At 51.0% G+C, this 27,966-nt stretch overlaps 1 protein-coding gene across 1 annotated transcript in view; it reads left to right on the top strand.

Moving 5' to 3' along the window:
* Positions 1 to 411: 411 nt before the first annotated feature.
* The window catches only part of dcst2 (DC-STAMP domain containing 2), a 72,573-nt gene continuing 45,018 nt past the window's right edge, over positions 412 to 27,966 (top strand). The window contains 6 exon segments of the mRNA XM_085978727.1: positions 412 to 1,138; positions 6,381 to 6,551; positions 8,941 to 9,042; positions 21,424 to 21,618; positions 25,338 to 25,403; positions 27,688 to 27,901. Of these exon segments, the coding sequence (XP_085834853.1) occupies positions 634 to 1,138; positions 6,381 to 6,551; positions 8,941 to 9,042; positions 21,424 to 21,618; positions 25,338 to 25,403; positions 27,688 to 27,901 (1,253 nt within the window). The 5' untranslated portion in view covers positions 412 to 633.

The following is a 27,966-nucleotide window of genomic DNA, read 5'->3' as shown; positions in this document are numbered from 1 at the left end:
GCGGTACTGAGGGAGTGCTGCACTGTCGGAGGTGCTGTCTTTCAGAGGAGACGTTAAACTGAAGATGTATCGGTCCGTTCAGGCAGATGCAAAAGATCCAATGATGCTACTTGCAGGAGAGCAGGGGGAGTTGTGCCAGGTTTTTCTTAATGCCTCTGACGTAATAAAACTCACTACGCACTTGGTTTGAGTATAAAGCAAGGCTTTAATCAACTTGTTTCAGAACATGGAGGTCTAGTTGTACTTCACTAGTTCCTGTCTTACAAAATGTCCCTGGACAAGCTGGGCCCACGCCCGAGTATTTATACTCCTTGGACGGCGCCACCAGCTGGCCGTCCAGTGTTATTTCACGAGTAGTTTCTTGCTGAATGATGAAATTTATAACAACCTGTATGTCTACCTTTACAGTAAGGGAGCTCCAGATAGCCTACCAGTTGTTGGAGGGATTGGATCTGTCGGATTCTGCCTTCTGCTGTCTACGTACGACTGATGTTCACCCACTCCGTCTGGTGATGTATCGAAGCAAAGCTCGTCGACGTGGCCCGCTGTAACGACAGCAGAACACTCCTGAAGCAACCACTGATAACCCCCCGGACATTATCTACTCCGCCTTTGCGACCCTGATGTCCAAACATGCCCGGTCGAAACAAAGTGCGACGGGCGTTGTGGAAGAAACTCAATCGGAAACAAACCGAGCCGTGGAAGGAGTCTCTGAGGACCGCCATCCTCAAGTGGATCTACATCATCACTGGGCGGCCCAGGAAAGCCAAGTTCAGCGTCTACGAGCGCAGGCGTGCCCAGATGTGTTTCGAGGCCTGTTGCCCCTGCTACCCCAACCTGAACTGCTGGAAGCGGGCGGACAAACTCCGGCGGGCTGACCTCGAGGAGAGGAAGGCGACGGAGGCGCGGACCGAGGAGGACAACGTCTTCAAGGAGTGCCTGCGGAGCCTGGGCGGCTTCGTCTTCGGCCTGTTCTTCACCAGCATCTACGGCCTGTTTGTCCTCTTCATCCAAGAGTACAACCTGTGGTACTGCCTGGTGTCCACCATCACCATCGGCGTGTTGCTCGGGCTGGGGATGGGACTGTCGGCACAAATCCGAGTCAACACCTTCCTCATGATCCCCCACATCTTTTCAAGTAAGTGCCCAGGCTGATTGCCCACCCATCCCCCAAAACACACTTTTCACCCTCGCCTCCTGAACCATTGAAACAGAAACATAGAAAAATAGGAGCAGGAGTCGGCCATTCGGCCCTTCGAGCCTGCTCCGCCATTCAATAAGATCATGGCTGATCCGATTACTCCACATTTCCGCCTACCCCCGATAACCTTTCACCCTCTTGCTTATCAAGAATCGATCTATCTCTGCCTTAAAAATATTCAAAGACTCTGCTTCCACCTGAGATCCCTCCCTCCTCCTCCAATATCTCTGTGATCCCTCCTCCTTCTCCATATCTCTGAGATCTATCCTCCTTCTCCATGTCTCTGAGATCCCTTCTCCTCCAATATCTCTGAGATCCCTCCTCCTCCATATCTCTGAGATCCCTCCTCCTTCTCCATATCTCTGAGATCTATCCTCCTTCTCCAATGTCTCTGAGATCCCTCCTCCTTCTCCATATCTCTGAGATCCCTCCTCCTTCTCCATATCTCTGAGATCTATCCTCCTTCTCCATGTCTCTGAGATCCCTTCTCCTCTATTCTCTGAGATCCCTCCTCCAATATCTCTATGATCCCTCCTCCTTCTCCATATCTCTGAGATCTATCCTCCTTCTCCAATATCTCTGAGATCCCTCCTCCTTCTCCATATCTCTGAGATCTATCCTCCTTCTCCATGTCTCCGAGATCCCTCCTCCTTCTCTATTCTCTGAGATCCCTTCTCCTTCTCCATGGCATTGAGATCTATCCTCCTTCTCCATATCTCTGAGATCCCTCCCTCCATCTCCAATGTCTCTGAGATCCCTCCTCCTTCTCTATTCTCTGAGATCCCTCCTCCAATATCTCTGAGATCTATCCTCCTTCTCCAATGTCTCTGAGATCCCTCCTCCTTCTCTATTCTCTGAGATCCCTTCTCCTTCTCCATGGCATTGAGATCTATCCTCCTTCTCCATATCTCTGAGATCCCTCCCTCCATCTCCAATGTCTCTGAGATCCCTCCTCCTTCTCTATTCTCTGAGATCCCTCCTCCAATATCTCTGAGATCCCTCCTCCAATATCTCTGCGATCCCTCCTCCAATAACTCTGAGATCCCTCCTCCAATAACTCTGAGATCCCTCCACCAATAACTCTGAGATCCCTCCTCCAATATCTCTGAGATCCCTCCTCCAATATCTCTGAGATCCCTCCTCCAATATCTCTGAGATCCCTCCTCCAATATCTCTGAGATCCCTCCTCCATATCTCTGAGATCCCTCCTCCAAAATCTCTGAGATCCCTCCTCCAATATCTCTGAGATCCCTCCTCCAATATCTCTGAGATCCCTCCTCCAAAATCTTTGAGATCCCTCCTCCAATAACTCTGAGATCCCTCCTCCAATATCTCTGAGATCCCTCCTCCAATATCTCTGAGATCCCTCCTCCAATAACTCTGAGATCCCTCCTCCAATATCTCTGAGATCCCTCCTCCAATAACTCTGAGATCCCTCCTCCTCCATATCTCTGAGATCCCTCCTCCAATATCTCTGAGATCCCTCCTCCAAAATCTCTGAGATCCCTCCTCCAATATCTCTGAGATCCCTCCTCCAATATCTCTGAGATCCCTCCTCCAATATCTCTGAGATCCCTCCTCCAAAATCTTTGAGATCCCTCCTCCAATATCTCTGAGATCCCTCCTCCAATAACTCTGAGATCCCTCCTCCAATATCTCTTGAGATCCCTCCTCCAATATCTCTGAGATCCCTCCTCCAATAACTCTGAGATCCCTCCTCCAATAACTCTGAGATCCCTCCTCCAATATCTCTGAGATCCCTCCTCCAATATCTCTGAGATCCCTCCTCCAATAACTCTGAGATCCCTCCTCCTCCATATCTCTGAGATCCCTCCTCCAATATCTCTGAGATCCCTCCTCCAAAACCTCTGAGATCCCTCCTCCAATATCTCTGAGATCCCTCCTCCAATATCTCTGAGATCCCTCCTCCAATATCTCTGAGATCCCTCCTCCAATAACTCTGAGATCCCTCTTCCAATAACTCTGAGATCCCTCCTCCAAAACCTCTGAGATCCCTCCTCCAATATCTCTGAGATCCCTCCTCCAAAACCTCTGAGATCCCTCCTCCAATATCTCTGAGATCCCTCCTCCAAAACCTCTGAGATCCCTCCTCCAATAACTCTGAGATCCCTCCTCCAAAACCTCTGAGATCCCTCCTCCAATATCTCTGAGATCCCTCCTCCAATAACTCTGAGATCCCTCCTCCTCCATATCTCTGAGATCCCTCCTCCAATAACTCTGAGATCCCTCCTCCTCCATATCTCTGAGATCCCTCCTCCAATAACTCTGAGATCCCTCCTCCATATCTCTGAGATCCCTCCTCCAATAACTCTGAGATCCCTCCTCCATATCTCTGAGATCCCTCCTCCAATATCTCTGAGATCCCTCCTCCTCCATATCTCTGAGATCCCTCCTCCAATATCTCTGAGATCCCTCCTCCAATATCTCTGAGATCCCTCCTCCATATCTCTGAGATCCCTCCTCCAATATCTCTGAGATCCCTCCTCCAATATCTCTGAGATCCCTCCTCCATATCTCTGAGATCCCTCCTCCAATATCTCTGAGATCCCTCCTCCTCCATATCTCTGAGATCCCTCCTCCAATATCTCTGAGATCCCTCCTCCAATATCTCTGAGATCCCTCCTCCATATCTCTGAGATCCCTCCTCCAATATCTTTGAGATCCCTCCTCCATATCTCTGAGATCCCTCCTCCTCCAATAACTCTGAGATCCCTCCTCCTCCATATCTCGGTGATCCCGCCTCCTTCTCCATGTCTCTGTGATAAGAACATAAGAAATAGCAGTAGGCCATTCAGCCCATCGATCCTGCTCCGCCATTCAATAAGATCATGGCAGATCTTCGACCTCAACCCCACTTTCCCGCCCGATCCCCATACCCCTTGATTCCCTTAGGTCTCAAGTGATCCCACTTCCTTCCTCATTCTCTGAGATCTACCCTCTGTCTCCAACATCTGTGAGATGCCCCACCCCCATCCGTTCCATTTTAGAAACATAGTAAAATAGGAGCAGGAGTCGGCCATTCGGCCCCTCGAGCCTGCTCCGCCATTCAATATGATCATGGCTGATCCTCTATCTCAATACCATATTCCCGCTCTCCCCATACCCCTTGATGCCTTTTGTGTCTAGAAATCTATCTCCTTCTTAAATATATTCAGTGACTTGGCCTCCACAGCCTTCTGTGGTAGAGGATTCCACAGGTTCACCGCCCTCTGAGTGAAGACATTTCTCCTCATCTCAGTCCTAAATGTCCTACCCCGTATCCTGAGACTGTGACCCCTCGTTCTAGATCCCCCCCCCCCCAGCCAGGGGAAACATCCTCCCTGCGTCTAGTCTGTCTAGCCCTGCCATTAGCTTCATATTACATGAAACTACAAAGAATGTACAGCCCAGTAACAGGCCATTCAGCCCAACTGGTTCATGCTCCACACCAGCTTCCTCCCACCCCTCTTCATCTCACCCTATCACCATATCCTTCTATTCCTTTCTCCCTCATGTGTTTATCCAGCTTCCCCTTAAAGGTATCTACGCTCTTCGCCTCGACCACTCCCTGTGGTAGCGAGTTCCACATTCTCATCACTCTCTGGGTAAAGAAGTTTCTCCGGAATCCCCGATTGGATTTATTAGCGACCATTGACGTAAGAGAACTACTAAGCACTTGGTCGGAGTATAGAACAAGGCTTTAATCAACTGTTTCACAACCATGAGCTCTAGTTACATCACTAGTTCCTGGTTATAAAAATGTCCTGAGCAAGCTGGGCCCACGCCCGAGTATTTATACTCCTTGGACGGCGCCACCAGCTGGCCGCCCAGTGTTATCTCATGAGTCATTTCTACATGAATGGGTAAGATTCATGACAACCATCTTATATTGAGGGCCCCTAGTTCTGGTCTCCCCCTCCACAAGTGGAAACGTCTTCCCTATCGAACCCCCCTTTCATAATCTTAAAGACCTCTATCTAGCGAGTTAGAATGGTGGAACTCGCTACCACAGGGAGTGGTTGAGGCGAAGAGCACAGATGCATTTAAGGGGAAGCTGGATAAACACATGAGGGAGAAAGGAATAGAAGGATCTGCTGATGGGGTGAGATGAAGAGGGGCGGGAGGAGGCTGGTGTGGAGCATAAACACCGGCACACACCAGTTGGGCTGAATGTCCTGTTTCTGTGCTGTACATTCTGTGCAAGGCTATGCCAACCAGAGATGGTCGGTAAATGCGGTACAGCCGGCCTTAAACCGCACCTCAGGAACAAATCAGAGAAAAGAAATGTGGCTGATTTTCCACTCCCTGACTCAGCACCTCTACCGCTAAACCACCCCCCCCTCCCCAAGTGGAGGCACGAAGGGTGTCGAAATATTGGATTCCTGGATTAGAATGACCAAACATGGCCGGTGGGGGGGGGGAGTGTAGAAAAACCGTGGGTTAGGGTAGCGCACAACGGGCGATATCGCATTGGCCGCATGTCCTACGCCCCGCCCAATATTCAGACCCATTGACATCGGGCGGGAGGTCGTTGAGATATGTGCGCCGCCGCCGCAGTCGAATATCTACCCCGGGGCGGGGTGGGAGCGGGGTTTTAGAAACGAGCCAATGAGAGAAGCCTCAGTACATAGCAACATAGAAACATAGAAGATAGGAGCAGGAGTAGGCCATTCGGCCCCTCGAGCCTGATCATGGCTGATCATCCAAATTCAGTACCCTGTCCCTGCTTTCTCCCCATATCCCTTGATCCCTTTAGCCTTAAGAAATATATCTAACTCCTTCTTGAATATATTTAATGAATTGGCCTCAACTGCCTTCTGTGGTAGAGAATTCCACAGGTTCACCACTCTCTGGGTGAAGAAATTCCTCCTCATCTCTGTTCTAAATGGCTTACCCCTTATCCTTAGACTGAGACCCCTGGTTCTGGACTCCCCGGCCATCGGGAACATCCTTCCAGCATCTAGTCTGTCTAGTCCTGTTAGAATTTTATAAGTTTCAATGAGATCCTCTCTCATTCTTCTAAACTCTAGTGAATATAAGCCTAATCGACCCAATCTCTCCTCATACGTCATTCCTGCCATCCCAGGTATCAGTTTTTTTTTAATGTTTGTTCTTTTTATTCCTCTCCCCCACCCCCCCGTCCTGCCCCACCCACCCCGCTCCACCCCCTCCTTCCCAGGGCAGGGGAAGACCTTCCTTCTGTTGTTGGCGTTCGGGCTTGTGATCGAAGGCCCGCTTCAGAACATTGTAACTAACTTCACCCGAGGGTCGGAGTCGATCGCCTGCGGGGCCGAGCTGGCCATGAACCAGACCAGGGAGCTCATGCAGAAAGCCAAGGAACCCTTGATTGGTAAGAAGCAACGTCTTTGTCTTGTGACGTAGAAGGTCCATTCGGCCCATCTGGTCCATTCTGAGCCTCCTCCCCTCCCCCTCTTCATCTCACTCTATCAGCGTATCTGCAGCGGGGAAAGAGTTAAAAAGACATCGCTGGCAGTTTCACGGAATGGTGTAAGAAAGACAGGGGCTAACATGAAAGGCCACTTCCACAAAGAGGCGGTCAAGATAGCCGACCTTTGAAGGCTAAAAAAACACAATTAAGTGGAGTGTGGGCTGGATTATCATTGAGGAGGCGGGACTACATCTTTCGGGGTTGTAGTCCCACCTCCATCGAGTTGTGGCCAACCCACGTGATTTTGACTTGATTGACCTTGTTGGGCCCGCCCAGTGGGCTCAGCCGGCCAATTAAGGGCCACCCGGCAACAGGTGACATCACAGATTGAAATTTCATCTGTCAAGACCTTTTGACAGATGAAATATCAGCTCTTTGAAGTTGTCAAACACTGACAGTCTGTACTCCAGGTTAATTCCTTCCTCTCAGGATGATTTAGAGATCTCCCCGGAACAGAAAGCTGAATGCTGCAACTTTTGACAGCTCGCGGCCATTCTGCTTTCTGTGCCGGTGAGATGAGGGACTCCCGAGACCTGAAGGAAGGAAGGCTGTTAGTAAAACTTCTTTAAACACTTTACACACACCAAACACACTTACCTCTGCACTCATGCACCCATCACACACCTGAACACCGGACATCTCGAACCCTCCAAGCCCTTCAGCCCGACGGCCCGCCTCGCTAACTTGGCGTGGTTTGGAGCCGTCAGGAATCCCACACTTCAACAATGAAAATAGGGATTAGGCTAAAAACTGCCTGTTAACTACCTGTTAACAGGCAGTTAATTGGCACTAATCCCCTTCCCGCCTCGGGGAGGCGGGTCCCAGTGTGGGTCGGGTATCCGCCTCCTTTGAAACTGGCATGGAGGCGGGTTGCTGGTGGGATGGGATGGGGTCGGGACCCCCGATTTCAAGATTTTAAACCCTCACACGCCTCCAATCCCGCCTCCACGGCCCAATGAAAATCCTGCCCAGGATGTCCAGCATTTCAACTGCCTTTAACAGCTTTACTACCTAGGTCCCATTCCAAGGTATCTTTTAATTAGCATTCAGCAGTTTGAGTGATTGATTGAGGAGGCAGCTTACACATGTTTATATTAAGATTTGTAACCCAATCCGTGAAGGTGCATGCGGGCCAAGATCCAATCAGGTTGCAGGAATGAATTGTGCACGAGGCTGCCGTGCTTATTGTAATGTATAAAAATGTAGGGCTTGCTGTAACAATTCGGAGAAGTCTGGCTAAAGACCGAGCAGACTGTCTCCCCACCGGTGTAATAAAGACAACTTGACTAATCGATCTGAAAACCTTGTGTCGAGTGTCGGTTTAAAATACTCCACAACAATATCGTTCTATTCCTTTCTCCCTCGTGTTTATCCAGCTTTCCCCTTAAATTCGCCCCAACCACTCCCCGTGGTAGCGAGTTCCACATTCTCACCACTCGCTGGGTAAAGAAGTTTCTCCTGAATTCCCGAGTGGATTTATTAGTGACTCTCTTGTATTGGTGGCCCCCTAGTTCTGGTCTCCTAAAAGGGAGCCATGATGGAGGGTCAAGGTCCATGCTGCAGGACACCACCTACGTGGAAAGGGAGGCAACTTGAAGTGTATCTCAGCCAGAGCGACACCAAGCTCGGCCTCTAAAACCCTTAGATCGTAGGAGCAGAAGGGGACTGAGGGAGGGGAGGAGTTCCGCAGCTTCCAGCTTCTGGGAATGAAGGAGTCAGAGTAGGAAATGGTGGAAGGAAGTTTGATTGTTCAAATCCCCTCCATGGCCTCCTCGCCCCTCTCCCAATCTCTGTAACCTCCTCCAGCCCCTACAACCCTCCGAGATCTCTGCGCTCCTCCAATTCCGGCCTCTTGAGCATCCCCTGATTTCCATCGCTCCACCATTGGCGGCCGTGCCTTCAGCCGCCTGGGCCCTGAGCTCTGGAATTCCCTCCCTAAACCTCTCCGCCTCTCTCTCCTCCTTTAAGACGCTCCTTAAAACCGACCTCTTTGACCAAAGCTTTTGGTCACCTGTCCTAATATCTCCTCATGTGGCTCGGTGTCGAATTTTGTCTGATAATCGCTCCTGTGACGTGCCTTGGGACGTGTTGCCCAGGGTGTTGGCTGAAAGTTCCTGGAGGTCTGGAATTGATGTCCCTGTACTTTGCACATGGACCAGAAAGAGAAGGAAAGGAATCGTTTACATGAATGTTCAGAGTGTCTGCTGTCCAGCTGTTCTGGGGGCCCCTGCGAGTCCAGCTGTATCACCACCTTCAACTAATTAGATTCTTTCTTCATCTTCTTTTCCAGCTGCTCTTGAGAAGATCAAGACCATCGCTCAGTCAGCCAAAGGGGTCGGTGATCGTGTGCGGAAGTTTTTCGTGTCGATGAAGAACTCGATCAAGCATATAGGTACGGCAGGGCCTGAGTCCATCTCCCTTCTCCTCACATACCACGAGACTGCAGCCTCAAACATTCCCAGGGCAGGTACAGCACGGGTTAGATACAGAGTAAAGCTCCCTCTACACTGTCCCGTCAAACATTCCCAGGGCAGGTACAGCACGGGTTAGATACAGAGTAAAGCTCCCTCTACACTGTCCCATCAAACACTCCCAGGGCAGGTACAGCACGGGTTAGATACAGAGTAAAGCTCCCTCTACACTGTCCCATCAAACACTCCCAGGGCAGGTACAGCACGGGTTAGATACAGAGTAAAACTCCCTCTACACTGTCCCATCAAACACTCCCAGGGCAGGTACAGCATGGGTTAGATACAGAGTAAAGCTCCCTCTACACTGTCCCATCAAACATTCCCAGGGCAGGTACAGCACGGGTTAGATACAGAGTAAAGCTCCCTCTACACTGTCCCCATCAAACACTCCCAGGGCAGGTACAGCATGGGTTAGATACAGAGTAAAGCTCCCTCTACACTGACCCCATCAGACACTCCCAGGGCAGGTACCGCATGGATTAGATAGAGTAAAGCTCCATCAACACTGTCCCCATCAGACACTCCCAGAGCAGGTACAGCACGGGTTAGATAGAGAGTAAAGCTCCCTCTACATTCTCCTATCAAACACTCCCAGGGCAGGTACAGCACGGGTTAGATACAGAGTAAAGCTCCCTCTACACTGTCCCATCAAACACCCCCAGGGCAGGTACAGCACGGGTTCTAAAGCTCCCTCTACACTATCCCATCAATCACTCCCAGGGCAGGTACAGCACGGGTTAGATACAGAGTAAAGCTCCCTCTAAACTGTCCCATCAAACACTCCCAGGGCAGGTACAGCACAGGTTAGATACAGAGTACATCTCCCTCTACACTGTCCCAGCAAATACTCCCAGGGCAGGTACAACACGGGTTAGATACAGAGTAAAGCTCCCTCTACACTGTCCCATCAAACACTCCCAGGGCAGGTGCAGCACGGGTTAGATACAGAGTAAAGCTCCCTCTACACTGTCCTATCAAACACTCCCAGGGCAGGTACAGCACGGGTTTGATACAGAGTAAAGCTCCCTCTACACTGTCCCATCAAACACTCCCAGGACAAATACAGCACGGGTTAGATACAGATTAAAGCTCCCTCTACACTGTCCCATCAAACACTGCCAGGGCAGGTACAGCACAGGCTAGATATAGAGTAAAGCTCCCTCTACACTGTCCCATCAAACACTCCCACGGCAGGTACAGCACAGGTTAGATACAGAGTAAAGCTCCTTCTACACTGTCCCATCAAACACTCCCAGGGCAAATACAGCATGGGTTAGATACAGAGTAAAGCTCCCTCTACACTGTCCCATCAAACACTCCCCGGGCAGTTACAGCATGGGTTAGATACAGAGTAAAGCTCCCTCTACACTGTCCCATCAAACACTCCCAGGGCAGGTACAGCACGGGTTAGATACAGAGTAAAGCTCCCTCTACACTGCCCCATCAAACACACCCAGGGCAGGGACAGCACAGGTTAGATACAGAGTAAAGCTCCCTCTACACTGTCCCATCAAACACTCCCAGGGCAGGTACAGCACGGGTTAGATACAGAGTAAAGCTCCCTCTACACTGTCCCCGTCAAACACTCCCAGGGCAGGTACAGCACGGGTTAGATACAGAGTAAAGCTCCCTCTACACTGTCCCATCAAACACTCCCAGGGCAGGTACAGCACGGGTTAGATACAGAGTAAAGCTCCCTCTACACTGTCCCATCAAACACTCCCAGGGCAGGTACAGCACGGGTTAGATACAGAGTAAAGCTCCCTCTACACTGTCCCGTCAAACACTCCCAGGGCAGGTACAGCACGGGTTAGATACAGAGTAAAGCTCCCTCTACACTGTCCAGTCAAACACTCCCAGGGCAGGTACAGCACGGGTTAGATACAGAGTAAAGCTCCCTCTACACTGTCCCGTGAAACACTCCCAGGGCAGGTACAGCACGGGTTAGATACAGAGTAAAGCTCCCTCTACACTGTCCAGTCAAACACTCCCAGGGCAGGTACAGCACGGGTTAGATACAGAGTAAAGCTCCCTCTACACTGTCCCATCAAACACTCCCAGGGCAGATACAGCACAGGTTAGATACAGAGTAAAGCTCCCTCTACACTGTCCCGTGAAACACTCCCAGGGCAGGTACAGCACGGGTTAGATACAGAGTAAAGCTCCCTCTACACTGTCCCGTCAAACACTCCCAGGGCAGGTACAGCACGGGTTAGATACAGAGTAAAGCTCCCTCTACACTGTCCCATCAAACACTCCCAGGGCAGGTACAGCACGGGTTAGATACAGAGTAAAGCTCCCTCTACACTGTCCACATCAAACACTCCCAGGGCAGGTACAGCACGGGTTAGATACAGAGTAAAGCTCCCTCTACACTGTCCCCATCAAACACTCCCAGGGCAGGTACAGCACGGGTTAGATACAAAGTAAAGCTCCCTCTTCACTGTCCCCATCAAACACTCCCAGGGCAGGTACAGCACGGGTTAGATACAGAGTAAAGCTCCCTCTACACTGTCCCCATCAAACACTCCCAGGGCAGGTACAGCACGGGTTAGATACAGAGTAAAGCTCCCTCTACACTGTCCCATCAAACACTCCCAGGGCAGGTACAGCACGGGTTAGATACAGAGTAAAACTCCCTCTACACTGTCCCATCAAACACTCCCAGGGCAGGTACAGCATGGGTTAGATACAGAGTAAAGCTCCCTCTACACTGTCCCATCAAACATTCCCAGGGCAGGTACAGCACGGGTTAGATACAGAGTAAAGCTCCCTCTACACTGTCCCCATCAAACACTCCCAGGGCAGGTACAGCATGGGTTAGATACAGAGTAAAGCTCCCTCTACACTGACCCCATCAGACACTCCCAGGGCAGGTACCGCATGGATTAGATAGAGTAAAGCTCCATCAACACTGTCCCCATCAGACACTCCCAGAGCAGGTACAGCACGGGTTAGATAGAGAGTAAAGCTCCCTCTACATTCTCCTATCAAACACTCCCAGGGCAGGTACAGCACGGGTTAGATACAGAGTAAAGCTCCCTCTACACTGTCCCATCAAACACCCCCAGGGCAGGTACAGCACGGGTTCTAAAGCTCCCTCTACACTATCCCATCAATCACTCCCAGGGCAGGTACAGCACGGGTTAGATACAGAGTAAAGCTCCCTCTAAACTGTCCCATCAAACACTCCCAGGGCAGGTACAGCACAGGTTAGATACAGAGTACATCTCCCTCTACACTGTCCCAGCAAATACTCCCAGGGCAGGTACAACACGGGTTAGATACAGAGTAAAGCTCCCTCTACACTGTCCCATCAAACACTCCCAGGGCAGGTGCAGCACGGGTTAGATACAGAGTAAAGCTCCCTCTACACTGTCCTATCAAACACTCCCAGGGTAGGTACAGCACGGGTTTGATACAGAGTAAAGCTCCCTCTACACTGTCCCATCAAACACTCCCAGGACAAATACAGCACGGGTTAGATACAGATTAAAGCTCCCTCTACACTGTCCCATCAAACACTGCCAGGGCAGGTACAGCACAGGCTAGATACAGAGTAAAGCTCCCTCTACACTGTCCCATCAAACACTCCCACGGCAGGTACAGCACAGGTTAGATACAGAGTAAAGCTCCTTCTACACTGTCCCATCAAACACTCCCAGGGCAAATACAGCATGGGTTAGATACAGAGTAAAGCTCCCTCTACACTGTCCCATCAAACACTCCCCGGGCAGTTACAGCATGGGTTAGATACAGAGTAAAGCTCCCTCTACACTGTCCCATCAAACACTCCCAGGGCAGGTACAGCACGGGTTAGATACAGAGTAAAGCTCCCTCTACACTGCCCCATCAAACACACCCAGGGCAGGGACAGCACAGGTTAGATACAGAGTAAAGCTCCCTCTACACTGTCCCATCAAACACTCCCAGGGCAGGTACAGCACGGGTTAGATACAGAGTAAAGCTCCCTCTACACTGTCCCCGTCAAACACTCCCAGGGCAGGTACAGCACGGGTTAGATACAGAGTAAAGCTCCCTCTACACTGTCCCATCAAACACTCCCAGGGTAGGTACAGCACGGGTTAGATACAGAGTAAAGCTCCCTCTACACTGTCCCATCAAACACTCCCAGGGCAGGTACAGCACGAGTTAGATACAGAGTAAAGCTCCCTCTACACTGTCCCCATCAAACACTCCCAGGGCAGGTACAGCTCAGGTTAGATACAGAGTAAAGCTCCCTCTACACTGCCCCATCAAACACTCCCAGGGCAGGTACAGCACGGGTTAGATACAGAGTAAAGCTCCCTCTACACTGTCCCATCAAACACTCCCAGGGCAGGTACAGCACGGGTTAGATACAGAGTAAAGCTCCCTCTACACTGTCCCGTCAAACACTCCCAGGGCAGGTACAGCACGGGTTAGATACAGAGTAAAGCTCCCTCTACACTGTCCAGTCAAACACTCCCAGGGCAGGTACAGCACGGGTTAGATACAGAGTAAAGCTCCCTCTACACTGTCCCGTGAAACACTCCCAGGGCAGGTACAGCACGGGTTAGATACAGAGTAAAGCTCCCTCTACACTGTCCAGTCAAACACTCCCAGGGCAGGTACAGCACGGGTTAGATACAGAGTAAAGCTCCCTCTACACTGTCCCATCAAACACTCCCAGGGCAGATACAGCACAGGTTAGATACAGAGTAAAGCTCCCTCTACACTGTCCCGTGAAACACTCCCAGGGCAGGTACAGCACGGGTTAGATACAGAGTAAAGCTCCCTCTACACTGTCCCGTCAAACACTCCCAGGGCAGGTACAGCACGGGTTAGATACAGAGTAAAGCTCCCTCTACACTGTCCCATCAAACACTCCCAGGGCAGGTACAGCACAGGCTAGATATAGAGTAAAGCTCCCTCTACACTGTCCCATCAAACACTCCCACGGCAGGTACAGCACAGGTTAGATACAGAGTAAAGCTCCTTCTACACTGTCCCATCAAACACTCCCAGGGCAAATACAGCATGGGTTAGATACAGAGTAAAGCTCCCTCTACACTGTCCCATCAAACACTCCCAGGGCAGGTACAGCACGGGTTAGATACAGAGTAAAGCTCCCTCTACACTGTCCCATCAAACACTCCCAGGGCAGGTACAGCACGGGTTAGATACAGAGTAAAGCTCCCTCTACACTGTCCACATCAAACACTCCCAGGGCAGGTGCAGCACGGGTTAGATACAGAGTAAAGCTCCCTCTACACTGTCCCCATCAAACACTCCCAGGGCAGGTACAGCACGGGTTAGATACAAAGTAAAGCTCCCTCTTCACTGTCCCCATCAAACACTCCCAGGGCAGGTACAGCACGGGTTAGATACAGAGTAAAGCTCCCTCTACACTGTCCCCATCAAACACTCCCAGGGCAGGTACAGCACGGGTTAGATACAGAGTAAAGCTCCCTCTACACTGTCCCCATCAAACACTCCCAGGGCAGGTACAGCACGGGTTAGATACAGAGTAAAGCTCCCTCTTCACTGTCCCCATCAAACACTCCCAGGGCAGGTACAGCACGGGTTAGATACAAAGTAAAGCTCCCTCTACACTGTCCACATCAAACACTCCCAGGGCAGGTACAGCACGGGTTAGATACAAAGTAAAGCTCCCTCTTCACTGTCCCCATCAAACACTCCCAGGGCAGGTACAGCACGGGTTAGATACACAGTAAAGCTCCCTCTACACTGTCCCATCAAACACTCCCAGGGCAGGTACAGCACGGGTTAGATACAGAGTAAAGCTCCCTCTACACTGTCCCATCAAACACTCCCAGGGCAGGTACAGCACGGGTTAGATACAGAGTAAAGCTCCCTCTACACTGTCCCATCAAACACTCCCAGGGCAGGTACAGCACGGGTTAGATACAGAGTAACGCTCCCTCTATGCAGGTGAGATATAGGATATAAATACACGTGCCACAGTCTAACTCACTCCCAGCTGCATCTTACAGTTCCAGAGAGCACCTGCCAGAAAAGAATGTTTCGGTATTTTCTGACGAAAGGTCTTCGACCTGAACCGTTAACTCTGTTTCTTTCTCCACAGATGCTGCCTGACCTGCTGAGTACCTTCAGCATTTTCTGTTTTTATTTCAGATTTCCAGCATCTGCAGTATTTTCTTTCTGTTTCAGTATGTTTTACTGGATGGAGATGAGCACACTGCAGACAGTAAAGGAATTTGGGTGGGTTGTGGGCTGAAGAACATGAGAAATAGGAGCACACTCAGCCCCTCGAGCCTGCTCCGCCATTCAATAAGATCATGGCTGATCATCGACCTCAACTCCACTTTCCCACCTGATGCCCAGATCCCTCGATTCCCCTAGAGTCCAACAATCTCTCGATCTCAGCCTTGAATATACTGAACGACTGAGCCTCCACAGCCCTCTGGGGCAGAGAATTCCAAAGATTCACCGCCCTCTGAGTGAAGAAATTCCTCCTCCTCTCAGTCCAAAATGGCCGACCCCTTATCCTGAGTCTTTTTTTTTATTCGTTCCCGGGATGTGGGCGTCGTTGGCAAGGCCGGCATTTATTGCCCATCCCTAGTTGCCCCTCGAGAAGGTGGTGGTGAGCCGCCTTCTTGAACCGCTGCAGTCCGTGTGGTGAAGGTGCTCCCACAGTGTTGTTGGGGAGGGAGTTCCCGGATTCTGACCCAGCGACGATGAAGGAACGGCCCGATATATTTCCAAGTCGGGATGGTGTGTGTGACTTGGAGGGGAACTTGGAAGTGGTGGTGTTCCCATGCGCCTGCTGCCCTTGTCCTTCTAGGTGGAAGAGGTCGCGGGTTTGGGAGGTGCTGCCGAAGAAGCCTTGGTGAGTTGCTGCAGTGCATCTTGTTCTGTGCTCTCCCGCCAGGGGACACAACCTGATTGAAGAGATAGATTTTACAAAATTTAGCCATGTTGGGGTCAGAGGTAGATTGGGGAACAACGCCCTCTACTGCAGCAGCGTGAGATTGGCAGTCACATATCTTAGAGGTCCCAAACTGCCCTTCGTGATCGCCTGTGGCATCTGCTGACTACCAACACAGCTGTTCATCATCCCACTGTTCCTCCATTGTTCCACCTCTTCTTCTTCTCAGGCAGTCCCTCGGAACCGAGGATCACTTGCTTCCACATTAAAAATGAGTTCTCAGGTGACTGATGAGTCCAATGCGGGACCTACAGTCTCTGACACAGGTGGGGCAGATGGTGGTTGAAGGGGCGGGTGGGTGTGGGGTGCTTGGGTCGACGTGCGCTCCTTGCACTGCCTGCACTTGGCTTCCGCTTACTCCTGGCGGAGAGACTTGAGGTGTTCGGCGCCTTCCCGGATGCTTCTCCTCCACTTTGTGCGGTCTTGGGCCAGGGATTCCCAGGTGTCGGTGGGGATGTTGCACTTTTTCAAGGAGGCTTTGAGGGTGTCCTTGAAGCGTTTCCTCTGCCCACCTGGGGCTTTCTTGCTGTGCCGGAGCTCCGAGTAGAGCGCTTGCTTTGGGAGTCTCGTATTGGGCATGCAGACAATGTGACCCGTCCATCGGCGCTGATCGAGCGCGGTCAGAGCTTCGGTGCTGGGGATGTTGGCCTGAGCGAGAACACTGACGTTGGTGCGCCTATCCTGCCAATGGATTTGCAGGATCTTGCAGAGGCGGCGTTGGTGGTACCTTTCCAGTGCTTTGAGGTGCCTGCTTTACATGGTCCATGTCTCTGAGGCATACAGCAGGGCGGGTATCACTACTGCTCTGTCGAGCATGAGTTCCACCTGGAGTTTGATTGGCACCCCATCCACCACCTTAAACATTCACTCCCTCCACCACCGGCGCACCGTGGCTGCAGTGTGTACCATCTACAAGATGCACTGCAGCAACTCGCCAAGGCTTCTTCGGCAGCACCTCCCAAACCCGCGACCTCTGCCACCTAGAAGGACAAGGGCAGCAGGCACATGGGAACACCACCACCTCCAAGTTCCCCTCCAAGTCACATGCCAGACTGACTTGGAAATAAAAGAAAGCATGAGGTTTGCACACAACACTTGGAACTGAGGTGATGTAGGAGCCACCAGGAGGACATGTCAATTTGATGTTGTTTGCCTTGCCCACTTGATATCGGAAAGTGGAGACTTCCATCTCAGCTGTCTTCTCGATTCAAACCCAGGTTCTAGAGGTAAAGGCATGTAAGCTAACCCACTGTGCCTCTTTTAAATGGCTATTCGATCTCCTGTGCCATCGATCCCAGCCAAGATATTTAATTGAATACATTAAGGTGCCCCTCTTTTGTTTTATTCATTCTCGGAATGTGGGCGTCGCTGGCAAGGCCGGCATTTGTTGCCCATCCCCTAGTCACCCTTGAGAAGGTGGTGGTGAGCCGCCTTCTTGAACCGCTGCAGTCCGTGTGGTGAAGGTGCTCCCACAGTGCTGTTAGGGAGGGAGTTCCAGGATTTTGACCCAGCGATGATGAAGGAACGGCCGATATATTTCCAAGTTAAATATTTCTTGTTAGGTAATTAAATCTGTATATCTGCAACTGGTATACACCTACCTATCAAATATTGAAATCCTTATGTCTGTGCACTACCGGTCAACTTTTCCCATTCAAAGTTCCTCTGTCTGAATCCATCATGGAAAATTATTATGTAAACATGTCACGTTGTAATTACACCTGCTAGCCAGTGGAGGCGCTGCAGCTCCGGCGACAGTGGGAGGATGTAAAGGCGGCACACCATGTTTGCAGGGCCGGTTTTCATTCCAAATGTGGGCATAGGAACTGGTGAATGGGTTGATAGGTGGATAGGATGGTAGGGGGATGGGAGGGCTGGTGGAAGGGTGGGTGCAAGGGCACGTAGGTGGGTGGGTAACTGGGTGATTAGACCAGTAGAAACACCAGAACATATGAATTAGGAGCAGGAGTCGGCCATACGGCCCCTCGAGCCTGCTGCGCCATTCAATAAGATCACGGCTGATCATTGACCTCAACTCCACTTTCCCGCCTGATCTCCATATCCCTCGATTCCCCGAGAGTCCAAAAATCTCTCGATCTCAGCCTTGAATATACTCAACGACTGAACATTCACAGCCCTCTGGGGCAGAGAATTCCAAAGATTCACCGCCCTCTGAGTGAAGAAATTCCTCCTCATCTCAGTCCTGAATGGCCGACCCCTTATCCTGAGACTGTGACCCCTGGTTCTAGACTCTCCAGCCAGGGGGAAACAGCCTCTCAGCATCTACCCTGTCAATCCCCCTCAGAATCTTATACGTTTCAATGAGATCACCTCTCATTACATAGAAATGCACAGGATTACATCGGATATACGGCACAGAAAGAGGCCATTCGGCCCAACCAGTCCGTGCCGGTGTTTATGCTCCACTCGAGCCTCCTCCCGTCTTTCCTCATCTAACTCTATCAGCGTAACCCTCTATTCCCTCCTCCCTCATACGCTTGTCCAGCCTCCCCTTCAATGCATCGATACTATTCGCCTCAACCACTCCCTGTGGGAGCGAGTTCCACATTCTCACCACTCTCTGGGTAAAGAAGTTTCTCCTGAATTCCCGATTGGATTTCTTGGTGACTCTCTTATATTGACGGCCTCTAGTTATGCTCTTCCCCACAAGTGGAAACATTCTCTCTGTATCCACTCTATCAAAACCTTTCATCATTTTAAAGACCTCTATTAGGTCACCCCTCGGCCTTTTTTCAAGAGTAAAGAGCCCCAGCCTGTTCATCCTTTCCTGATATGTATACCCTCGCATTTCTGGTATCATCCTTGTAAATCTGCTCTGCACCCTCTCCAGTGCCTCTATATCCTTTTTATAATGTGGCGACCAGAACTGTGCACAGTGCTCCAAGTGTGGTCTAACCAAGGTTCGATACAGGTTTAGCATAACTTCCCTACTTTTCAATTCTATCCCTCTAGAAATAAACCCTAGTGCTTGGTTTGCTTTTTTTCATGGTCTTGCCAACCTGTGTCGCTGCTTTCAGTGATTTATGTATTTGTACTCCGAGATCACTTTGTTCCTCTACCCCACCTCGACTCGCACCCTCCAAGTGATAAGTAACCTCCCTATTCTTCCGACCAAAATGTAATCCCTCACATTTATCTGTGTTGAAATTCATTTGCCAATTACATGCCCATTCTAGAACCAGGGGTCACAGTCTCAGGATAAGGGGTCGGCCATTGAGGACTGAGATGAGGAGGAATTTCTTCACTCAGAGGGCGGTGAATCTTTGGAATTCTCTGCCCCAGAGGGCTGTGGAGGCTCAGTCGTTGAGTATATTCAAGGCTGAGATCGAGAGATTTTTGGACTCTCGGGGAATCGAGGGATATGGGGATCGGGCGGGAAAGTGGAGTTGAGGTCGAAGATCAGCTACGATCTTATTGAATGGCGGAGCAGGCTCGAGGGGCCGAATGGCCGACTCCTGCTCCTAATACTTATGTTCTTATTCTTCTAAACTCCAGAGAGTATCGGCCCAATCTACTCAATCTCGCCTCACAGGACAACCTTCTCATCCCAGGGTTCAATCTAGTGAACCTTCGTTGCACCTCCTCTAAGGCAGGTGTATCCTTCCTCAGATATAAGGGGCTGGATTTTGCCAATGGGGAGCTTTTGGAGGCGGGACTCCCACTTGTCGGGTTTTAGTCCCGCCTCCATCGACTTCTGGCCAACCCACGCTATTTTCCCTTGATTGACCTTGTTGAGCCCGCCCAGCGGGCCTAGCAGGCCAATTAAGGGGAAGCGGGTTACAGAGAACGTCAGTGTATGACGTTTCATCTGTCAAAAATGTTTGGGTGAGGACCTGATTGGATGAAGACTGATTGGGTGAGGACCAGATTGGGTGAAGACTGATTGGGTGAGGACCTGATTGGATGAAGACCGATTGGGTGAGGAACCAGATTGGGTGAAGACTGATTGGGTGAGGACCTGATTTGATGAAGACTGATTGGGTGAGGACCTGATTGGGTGAAGACTGATTGGGTGAGGACCAGATTGGGTGAAGACTGATTGGGTGAGGACCTGATTTGATGAAGACTGATTGGGTGAGGACCTGATTGGGTGAAGACTGATTGGGTGAGGACCTGATTGGATGAAGACCGATTGGGTGAGGAACCAGATTGGGTGAAGACTGATTGGGTGAGGACCTGATTGGATGAAGACTGATTGGGTGAGGACCTGATTGGATGAAGACTGATTGGGTGAGGAACCAGATTGGGTGAAGACCGGAATGGTTGCAGGGATATGGGAAAAGAGGGAGGGAGAGTGGGACTAACTGGATTGCTCTCCGAAAGAGCCGGCGCAGACTCGAAGGGCCGAACGGCCTCCTTCTGTGCTGTATGATTTGACGACTCTTTGGGGGCTGATTTTGCCAATGGGGAGCTTTTGGAGGCGGGACTCCCACTTGTCGGGTTTCAGTCCCGCCCCCATCGACTTCTGGCCAACCCACGCTATTTTCCCTTGATTGACATTGTTGAGCCCGCCCAGCAGGCATAGCAGGCCAATTAAGGGGAAGCGGGTTGCAGAGAACGTCAACGTATGATGTTTCAAAAATTTTTGACAGATGAATTGTCATCGTTTGACAGCTCAGTGAAGCTGTCAAACACTGACATTCTCTGTAGTTTGATGAGTTCTTGAATTCAAAACCTCATCAAACCTTTTTCTTTTGCAGAAATTAGATGGTTGTTGCATTGGAGAATGCAGCGGCCATCTGTCATCTCTGCCGCGGAGGAGCGAGACTCTCCGCATCCCCAACGATTGAAGCCTGCAGGAAGATACAAAGGTAAGTAAACTTTTACTAACACTTTCCACTTACCTCACATACTCACCTCTCCACACTTGCACCCATCACTCACCTCCACAGCGCGCACTTTTGCACCCCTCCGACCCCCGCAGACCCAGTACTCGCCTCGCTGACCCCGGCGGGGTTCGCAGCCTTCAGGAAGCCCGCACTTGTGTGGGCAAAATGGGGAGAATCCTCTTATCTGCCTGTTAACTAATTGTTAACAGGCAGATAAATGGCTGTAATCCTCTTCCCACCTCCAGGAGACGCGACCTGGCGCGGGTCGGCTACCCGCTCCCGGGAGATGGCACAGAGGCAGGTCAGGGGCGGGATGGGCACCCGCCCCCAGATTCTGCCATTTTCCCGACAGACCCGCCTCCCCAGGGCTGGCAAGATCGCGCCCCATGGAGACCAAAGCTGCGCCCAGCGCTCCAGGTGTGAAAGGCAGCCCGCTACACAGACGGCGGCGACGATATATTATTAACGTTTTTATTTTCTTCTCTTGTTGAATTGCTTAGTGCGTATTCTGCGGAATCTCCTGCGTTGGATCGCCCACATTGGCACGATATGTAACAAGGAGTTGGGCGAGCCCTACGGGAAGTGCATCAAAGTGTTCGACGACGCCATCAACCATTGCCTCTCGCTGCTGAGCATCTTCGGTTTCCTCTGCTACATTGTCAACATCATCAAGCCTCTGTGCGGATTGGTCACAAGTAAGTGCTGCGCCGTGGGACCGAACCGTCAACCAATAGAGAGAGTCATAGGGCAGGATTTTCATTGGGCCGTGGAGGCGGGATTGGAGGCGTGTGTGGGGTGTTAAAATCTAGAAATCGGGGGGCACGAACCCATCCCGCCCCCAGCCCGCCTCCATGCCCGTTTCCCAGGAGGCGGGTACCCGCCCCGCGCTGGGACCCACCTCCCCGAGGCGGGAAGGGGATTAGTGCTAATTAACTGCCTGTTAACAGGCAGTTAACAGGCAGTTTTTAGCCTAATCCCTATTTTTATTCCTGAAGTGTGGGATTCCCGACGGCTCCGAACCACGCCAAGTTAGCGAGGCGGGCCGTCGGGCTGAAGGGCTTGGAGGGTTCGAGATGTCCGGTGTTCAGGTGAGTGATGGGTGCATGAGTGCAGAGGTAAGTGTGTTCGGTCTGTGTAAAGTGTTTAAAGAAGTTTTACTTACCTTTACAGCCTTCCTTCCTTCAGGTCTCGGGAGTCCCTCATCTCACCGGCACAGAAAGCAGAATGGCCGCCAGCTGTCAAAAGTTGCAGCATTCAGCTTTCTGTTCTGGAGAGATCTCTAAATCATCCTGAGAGGAAGGAATTAACCTGGAGTACAGATTGTCAGTGTTTGACAGCTTCAAAGAGCTGTCGAACGCTGATATTTCATCTGTCAAAAGCTCTTGACAGATGAAATGTCAATCTGTGACATCACCTGTTGCCGGGTGGCCCTTAATTGGCCTGCTGAGCCCGTTGGGCGGGCCCAACAAGGTCAATCAAGCGAAAATCGCGTGGGTTGGCCACAACTCGATGGAGGCGGGACTACAACCCAAAAAGTTGTAGTCCCGCCTCCTACACGCCTCCAGAATCAAAATCCAGCCCATAGAGTCATAGAGTTATACAGCACAGAAAGAGGCCCTTCGGCCCATCGTGTCCGCGCCGGCCATCAAGCCCCGTCTATTCTAATCCCATTTTCCAGCACTTGGTCCGTAGCCTTGTATGCTATGGCATTTCAAGTACTCATCTAAATGCTTCTTGAATGTTGTGAGGGCTCCTGCCTCTACCACCCTTTCAGGCAGTGAGTTCCAGATTCCAACCACCCTCTGGGTGAAAAAGTTTTTCCTCAAATCCCCTCTAAACCTCCTGCCCCTTACCCTGAAACTATGCCCCCTGGTTATTGACCCCTCTACTAAGGGGAAAAGTTCCTTTCTATCTACCCTATCTATGCCCCTCATAATTTTGTACACCTCAATCAGGTCCCCCCTCAGCCTTCTCTGCTCTAAGGAAAACAACCCCAGCCTGTCCAGTCTCTCCTCATAGCTGAAGCGCTCCAGCCCAGGTAACATCCTGGTGAATCTCCTCTGCACCCTCTCCAATGCAATCACATCCTTCCTATAGTGTGGCGACCAGAACTGCACACAGTATTCCAGCTGTGGCCTAACTAGCGTTTTGTACAGCTCCATCATAACCTCCCTGCACTTATATTCTATGCCTCGGCTAATGAAGGCAAGTATCCCACATGCCTTTTTAACCACCTTATCTACCTGTCCTGCTGCCTTCAGGGATCTATGTACATGCACACCAAGGTCCCTCTGATCCTCAGCACGCGGCGGGGGTCAGGGGTCATGCCGGCGATTAACTTCGCCTGCCACTGTTGCCCAACACAACAAGCGGACTGAGGAGGCCTTCTTCTTCCTCTTCTTTTTCTTCTTCTTCTTCCGTATGGTGGTAGCCAAGCAAATCAAACGACAATATCCAAGTCAGATATCCAGACCAAAGCTGGATATCTTGTAGGCTGCCTGCGAAGAAAGACTGGACAGGCTGGGGTTGTTTTCCTTAGAGCAGAGAAGGCTGAGGGGGGACCTGATTGAGGTGTACAAAATTATGAGGGGCATAGATAGGGTAGATAGAAAGGAACTTTTCCCCTTAGTAGAGGGGTCAATAACCAGGGGGCATAGTTTCACGGTAAGGGGCAGGAGGTTTAGAGGGGATTTGAGGAAAAACTTTTTCACCCAGCGGGTGGTTGGAATCTGGAACTCACTGCCTGAAAGGGCCTTGGTGAGACCACACCTTGAGTATTGTGTGCAGTTTTGGTCGCCTTATCTGAGGAAGGATGTTCTTGCCATGGAGGGAGTGCAGCGAAGATTCACCAGGCTGACACCTGGGATGGCAGGAATGACGTATGAGGAGAGATTGGGTGGATTGAGCTTATACTCGCTGGAGTTTAGAAGAATGAGAGGGGATCTCATTGAAACTTATAAAATTCTGACAGGACTGGACAGGCTAGATGCAGGAAGGATGTTCCCGATGGTTGGGGAGTCCAGAACCAGGGGTCACAGTCTAAGGATAAGGGATAAGCCATTTAGGACAGAAATTAGGAGGAATTTCTTCACCCAGAGAGTGGTGAACCTGTGGAATTCTCTACCACAGAAGGCAGTAGAGGCCAATTCATTAAATATATTCAAGAAGGAGTTGGATATATTTCTTGAGGCTAAAGGGATCAAGGGATATGGGGAGAAAGCAGGGACAGGGTACTGAATTTGGATGATCAGCCATGATTGCATTGAATGGCGGAGCAGGCTCGAGGGGCCGAATGGCCTACTCCTGTTCCTATCTTCTATGTTTCTATGGTAGAGGCAGGAACCCTCACAACATTCAAGAAGCATTTAGATGAGCACTTGAAACGCCATAGCATACAAGGCTACGGACCAAGTGCTGGAAAATGGGATTAGAATAGACGGGGCTTGATGGCCGGCACGGACACAATGGGCCGAAGGGCCTCTTTCTGTGCTCTATGACTCTATGACTCTATGACTCCTCTGAGGGCAGTGCTCAATGATGTGCTCCAGGGTCTGATCAGGAGCTCCACAGTCACATGATGGGGATGCTTTCACCTCCCATCCATGGAGAAGGTGGCAGCCTCGACCATGACCGGTTCTGAGGCCTTTTAGAACTGAGATGAGGAGGAATTTCTTCTCTCAGAGGGTCGTAAATCTGTGGAATTCTCTGCCCCAGAGAGCCGTGGAGGCTGGGTCATTAAATACATTTAAGGTGGAGAGAGACAGATTTTTGCAAGATAAGGGAGTGAAGGGTTATGGGGAACGGGCGGGGCAGTGGCTTTGAGCCCAAGATCAGCCATGATCTTATTGAATGGCGGAGCAGGCTCGAGGGGCCAAGTGGCCTATTCCTGCTCCTGTTCCTGCTCCTATTCCTGCTCCTATTTCTTATGTTCTTATGAGGCAGTTGATGGTTGTCCACTGTTTGTGAGGAGGCCCTGATCGAGGTCTTTAAAATTATGATGGGGTTTCAATAGGGTCGACGTAGAGAAGATGCTTCCAATTGTGGGCGAGACCAGAACTAGGGGCCATCAATATAAGAGAGTCGCTAATAAATCCAATCGGGAATTCATTAGAAGCTTCTTTACCCAGAGAGTGGTGAGAATGTGGAAGAAAAAGAAAGAATTGCATTTCCATAGCGTCTTTCACAACCTGAGAATGTCCCAAAGCGCTTCACAGCCAATGAAGTACTTTTTGAAGTGTGGTCACTGTTGTAATGTGGGAAACGTGGCAGCCAATTTGCGCACAGCAAGCTCCCACAAACAGCATTGTGATAATGACCAGATTTGCACGCAGGTGAGGGAGTGTGAGGGTGAGTGAGGGTGTGTGGGGTACGGGTGAAGATGTCTCCTTCACCTTACGTGTCCATCTTTCCACAGTTATCCAGCTGTTTTGCCTAATCCCGACGTACATCAAGAACCAGTTGCAGAAGCATTTGGGAGAACGTGAGTCCAGATATATTTTACCCTGGTATTTCCTTCCGAAGGGGCTGTCTCACGCTGAGGAGGGGGATTGCGAGCTGTTGACGGCGTTCCACTCCTTACATTTGTATCTGGCCAAAAATGAAAGACTTGCATTTCTATAGCGCCTTTCACAACCTCAGGACATCCCAAAGGGCTTTACAGCCAATGAAGTACTTTTGAGATCGCTGTTGTGACATAGGAAACACGGCAGCCAATTTGGGCACAGCAAGCTCCCACAAACAGCAATGTGATAATTGGTTGATGTTGGTTGAGGGATAAATATTGGCCCAGGACACCGGGGAGAACTGCCCCCTGCTCATCTTCCAATAGCGGCCGCAGGATCTTTTACGTCCCAGCTGAAAGACGGCACCTCCGGCAGTGCAGCGCTCCCTCAGTACCGCCCCTCCGGCAGTGCGGCACTCCCTCAGTACTGCCCCTCCGACAGTGCGGCGCTCCCTCAGTACCGCCCCTCCGACAATGCAGCGCTCCCTCAGTACCGCCCCTCCGACATTGCGGCGCTCCCTCAGTACTGCCCCTACCCCTATGACAGTGCGGCGCTCCCTCAGTACTGCCCCTCCGACAGTGCGGCGCTCCCTCAGTACCGCCCCTCCGACAGTGCGGCGCTCCCTCAGTACTGCCCCTCCGACAGTGCGGCGCTCCCTCAGTACCACCCCTCTGGCAGTGCGGCGCTCCCTCAGTACTGCCCCTCCGACAGTGCGGCGCTCCCTCAGTACTGCCCCTCCGACAATGCAGCGCTCCCTCAGTACCGCCCCTCCGACAGTGCGGCGCTCCCTCAGTACCGCCCCTCCGACAGTGCGGCGCTCCCTCAGTACTGCCCCTCCGACAGTGCGGCGCTCTCTCAGTACTGCCCCTCCGACAGTGCGGCGCTCCCTCAGTACTGCCCCTCCGACAGTGCGGCGCTCCCTCAGTACTGCCCCTCCGACAGTGCGGCGCTCCCTCAGTACCGCCCCTCCAACAGTGCGGCGCACCCTCAGTACTGCCCCTCTGACAGTGCAGTGCTCCCTTAGTACACGAATCACTGAAAGTTAACACGCAGCTACAGCAAGCAATTAAGAAAGCAAATGATATGATGGCCTTTATTACAAGAGGATTTGAGTATAAGAGTAAGGGCGTCCTACTGCAATTATATAGGGCCCTGGTGAGACCACACCTGGAGTATTGTGTACAGTTTTGGTCTCCTTACCTAAGGAAGGATATACTTGCCATAGAGGGAGTGCAACGAAGGTTCACCAGACTGGTTCCTGGGATGGGGGGATTGTCCTATGAGGAGAGATTGAGTAGACTAGGCCTATATTCTCCAGAGTTTAAAAGAATGAGAGGTGATCACATTGCAACATACAAAATTCTTACAGGGTTTGACAGGATCGATGCAGGGAGGATGTTTCCCCCTGGCTGGGGAGTCTAGAACCAGGGGTCACAGTCTCAGGATAAGGGGTCGGCCATTTAGGACTGAGATGAGGAGGAATTTCTTCACTCAGAGGGCGGTGAATCTTTGGAATTCTCTACCCCAGAGGGCTGTGGAGGCTCAGTCGTTGAGTATATTCAAGGCTGAGATCGATGGATTTTTGAATATTAAGCGAATCAAGGGATATGGGGATAGTGCAAGAAAGTGGAGATGAGGTAGGAGATCAGCCATGATCTTATTGAATGGCGGAGCAGGCTCGAGGGGCCAAATGGCCGACTCCTGCTCCTAATTCTTATGTCCTTCACTGGAAGTGTCAGCCTGGATTATGGGGTTCGAGTCTCTGGAGTGGGGCTCGAACCCACGACCTTCTGACTCAGAGGCGAGAGAGAGCGAGAGAGAGTACTGCCAAGCGAACCACTGGCTGACCAGGCAGATGGTTTCTCTGCCGAGCTGCACTAGCCCTCAAGCAATAACGTGACTGACATGAATCTTGTCAATCATGGGAAATGACTTATGAAATAATACTGGGCGGCCTGCTGGTGGCGCTGTCCAGGGAGAGTATAAATACTCGGGCATGGAGCCAGCTGGCTCAGGACATTCTTTAACAGGAACTAGTGAAGGACACAACGAGACCTCCATGTTGTAAAACAGTTGATTAAAGCTTTGTTTAACGCTTAGACCAAGTGCCTAGTAGTTTTCTTACGTCAGTGACCGTTCCCGATTCCCGGGTAAAGTTCATCTCAAAAAAATAAACCGCTCCGAAAAGATCAGCCCCCAAAGACCTCTTTCACCCTTGTCCCAATTTCTTTGCTTGACCCAATTTCTTTGCTTCTCCCTCAGCCATCTCGGATGCTTTGGAGAAAGTCACCAAGCAGTTTGAGTTCAACATCTCCATGCAGCACCACTTCCATGTCTACGCCAACCAGTCCAAAAGTCTTTCGCACGTGGCCCTCGACATCATGGAGGAGATCAGGGAGCGCATCGGAGGTGTCTACGAGTGTATCGGAATATTTGGCTACAGTTCCACACTAATGATGCTCTACCTGTACATCCAGTGAGTCACACTTGAAGGGTATATTGGCCTTGGAGGGAGGTGCAGCACAGATTCATCAGAATGAT

This window comes from Somniosus microcephalus, unplaced genomic scaffold, assembly GCF_052327205.1.
Source record: "Somniosus microcephalus isolate GS21.2 unplaced genomic scaffold, FLI_Smic_1.0 unresolved_chr7, whole genome shotgun sequence".
Lineage (NCBI taxonomy): Eukaryota > Metazoa > Chordata > Chondrichthyes > Squaliformes > Somniosidae > Somniosus > Somniosus microcephalus.
Note: the sequence above shows the minus strand (reverse complement) of the source record. Positions and strands in the feature narration are given on the sequence as shown.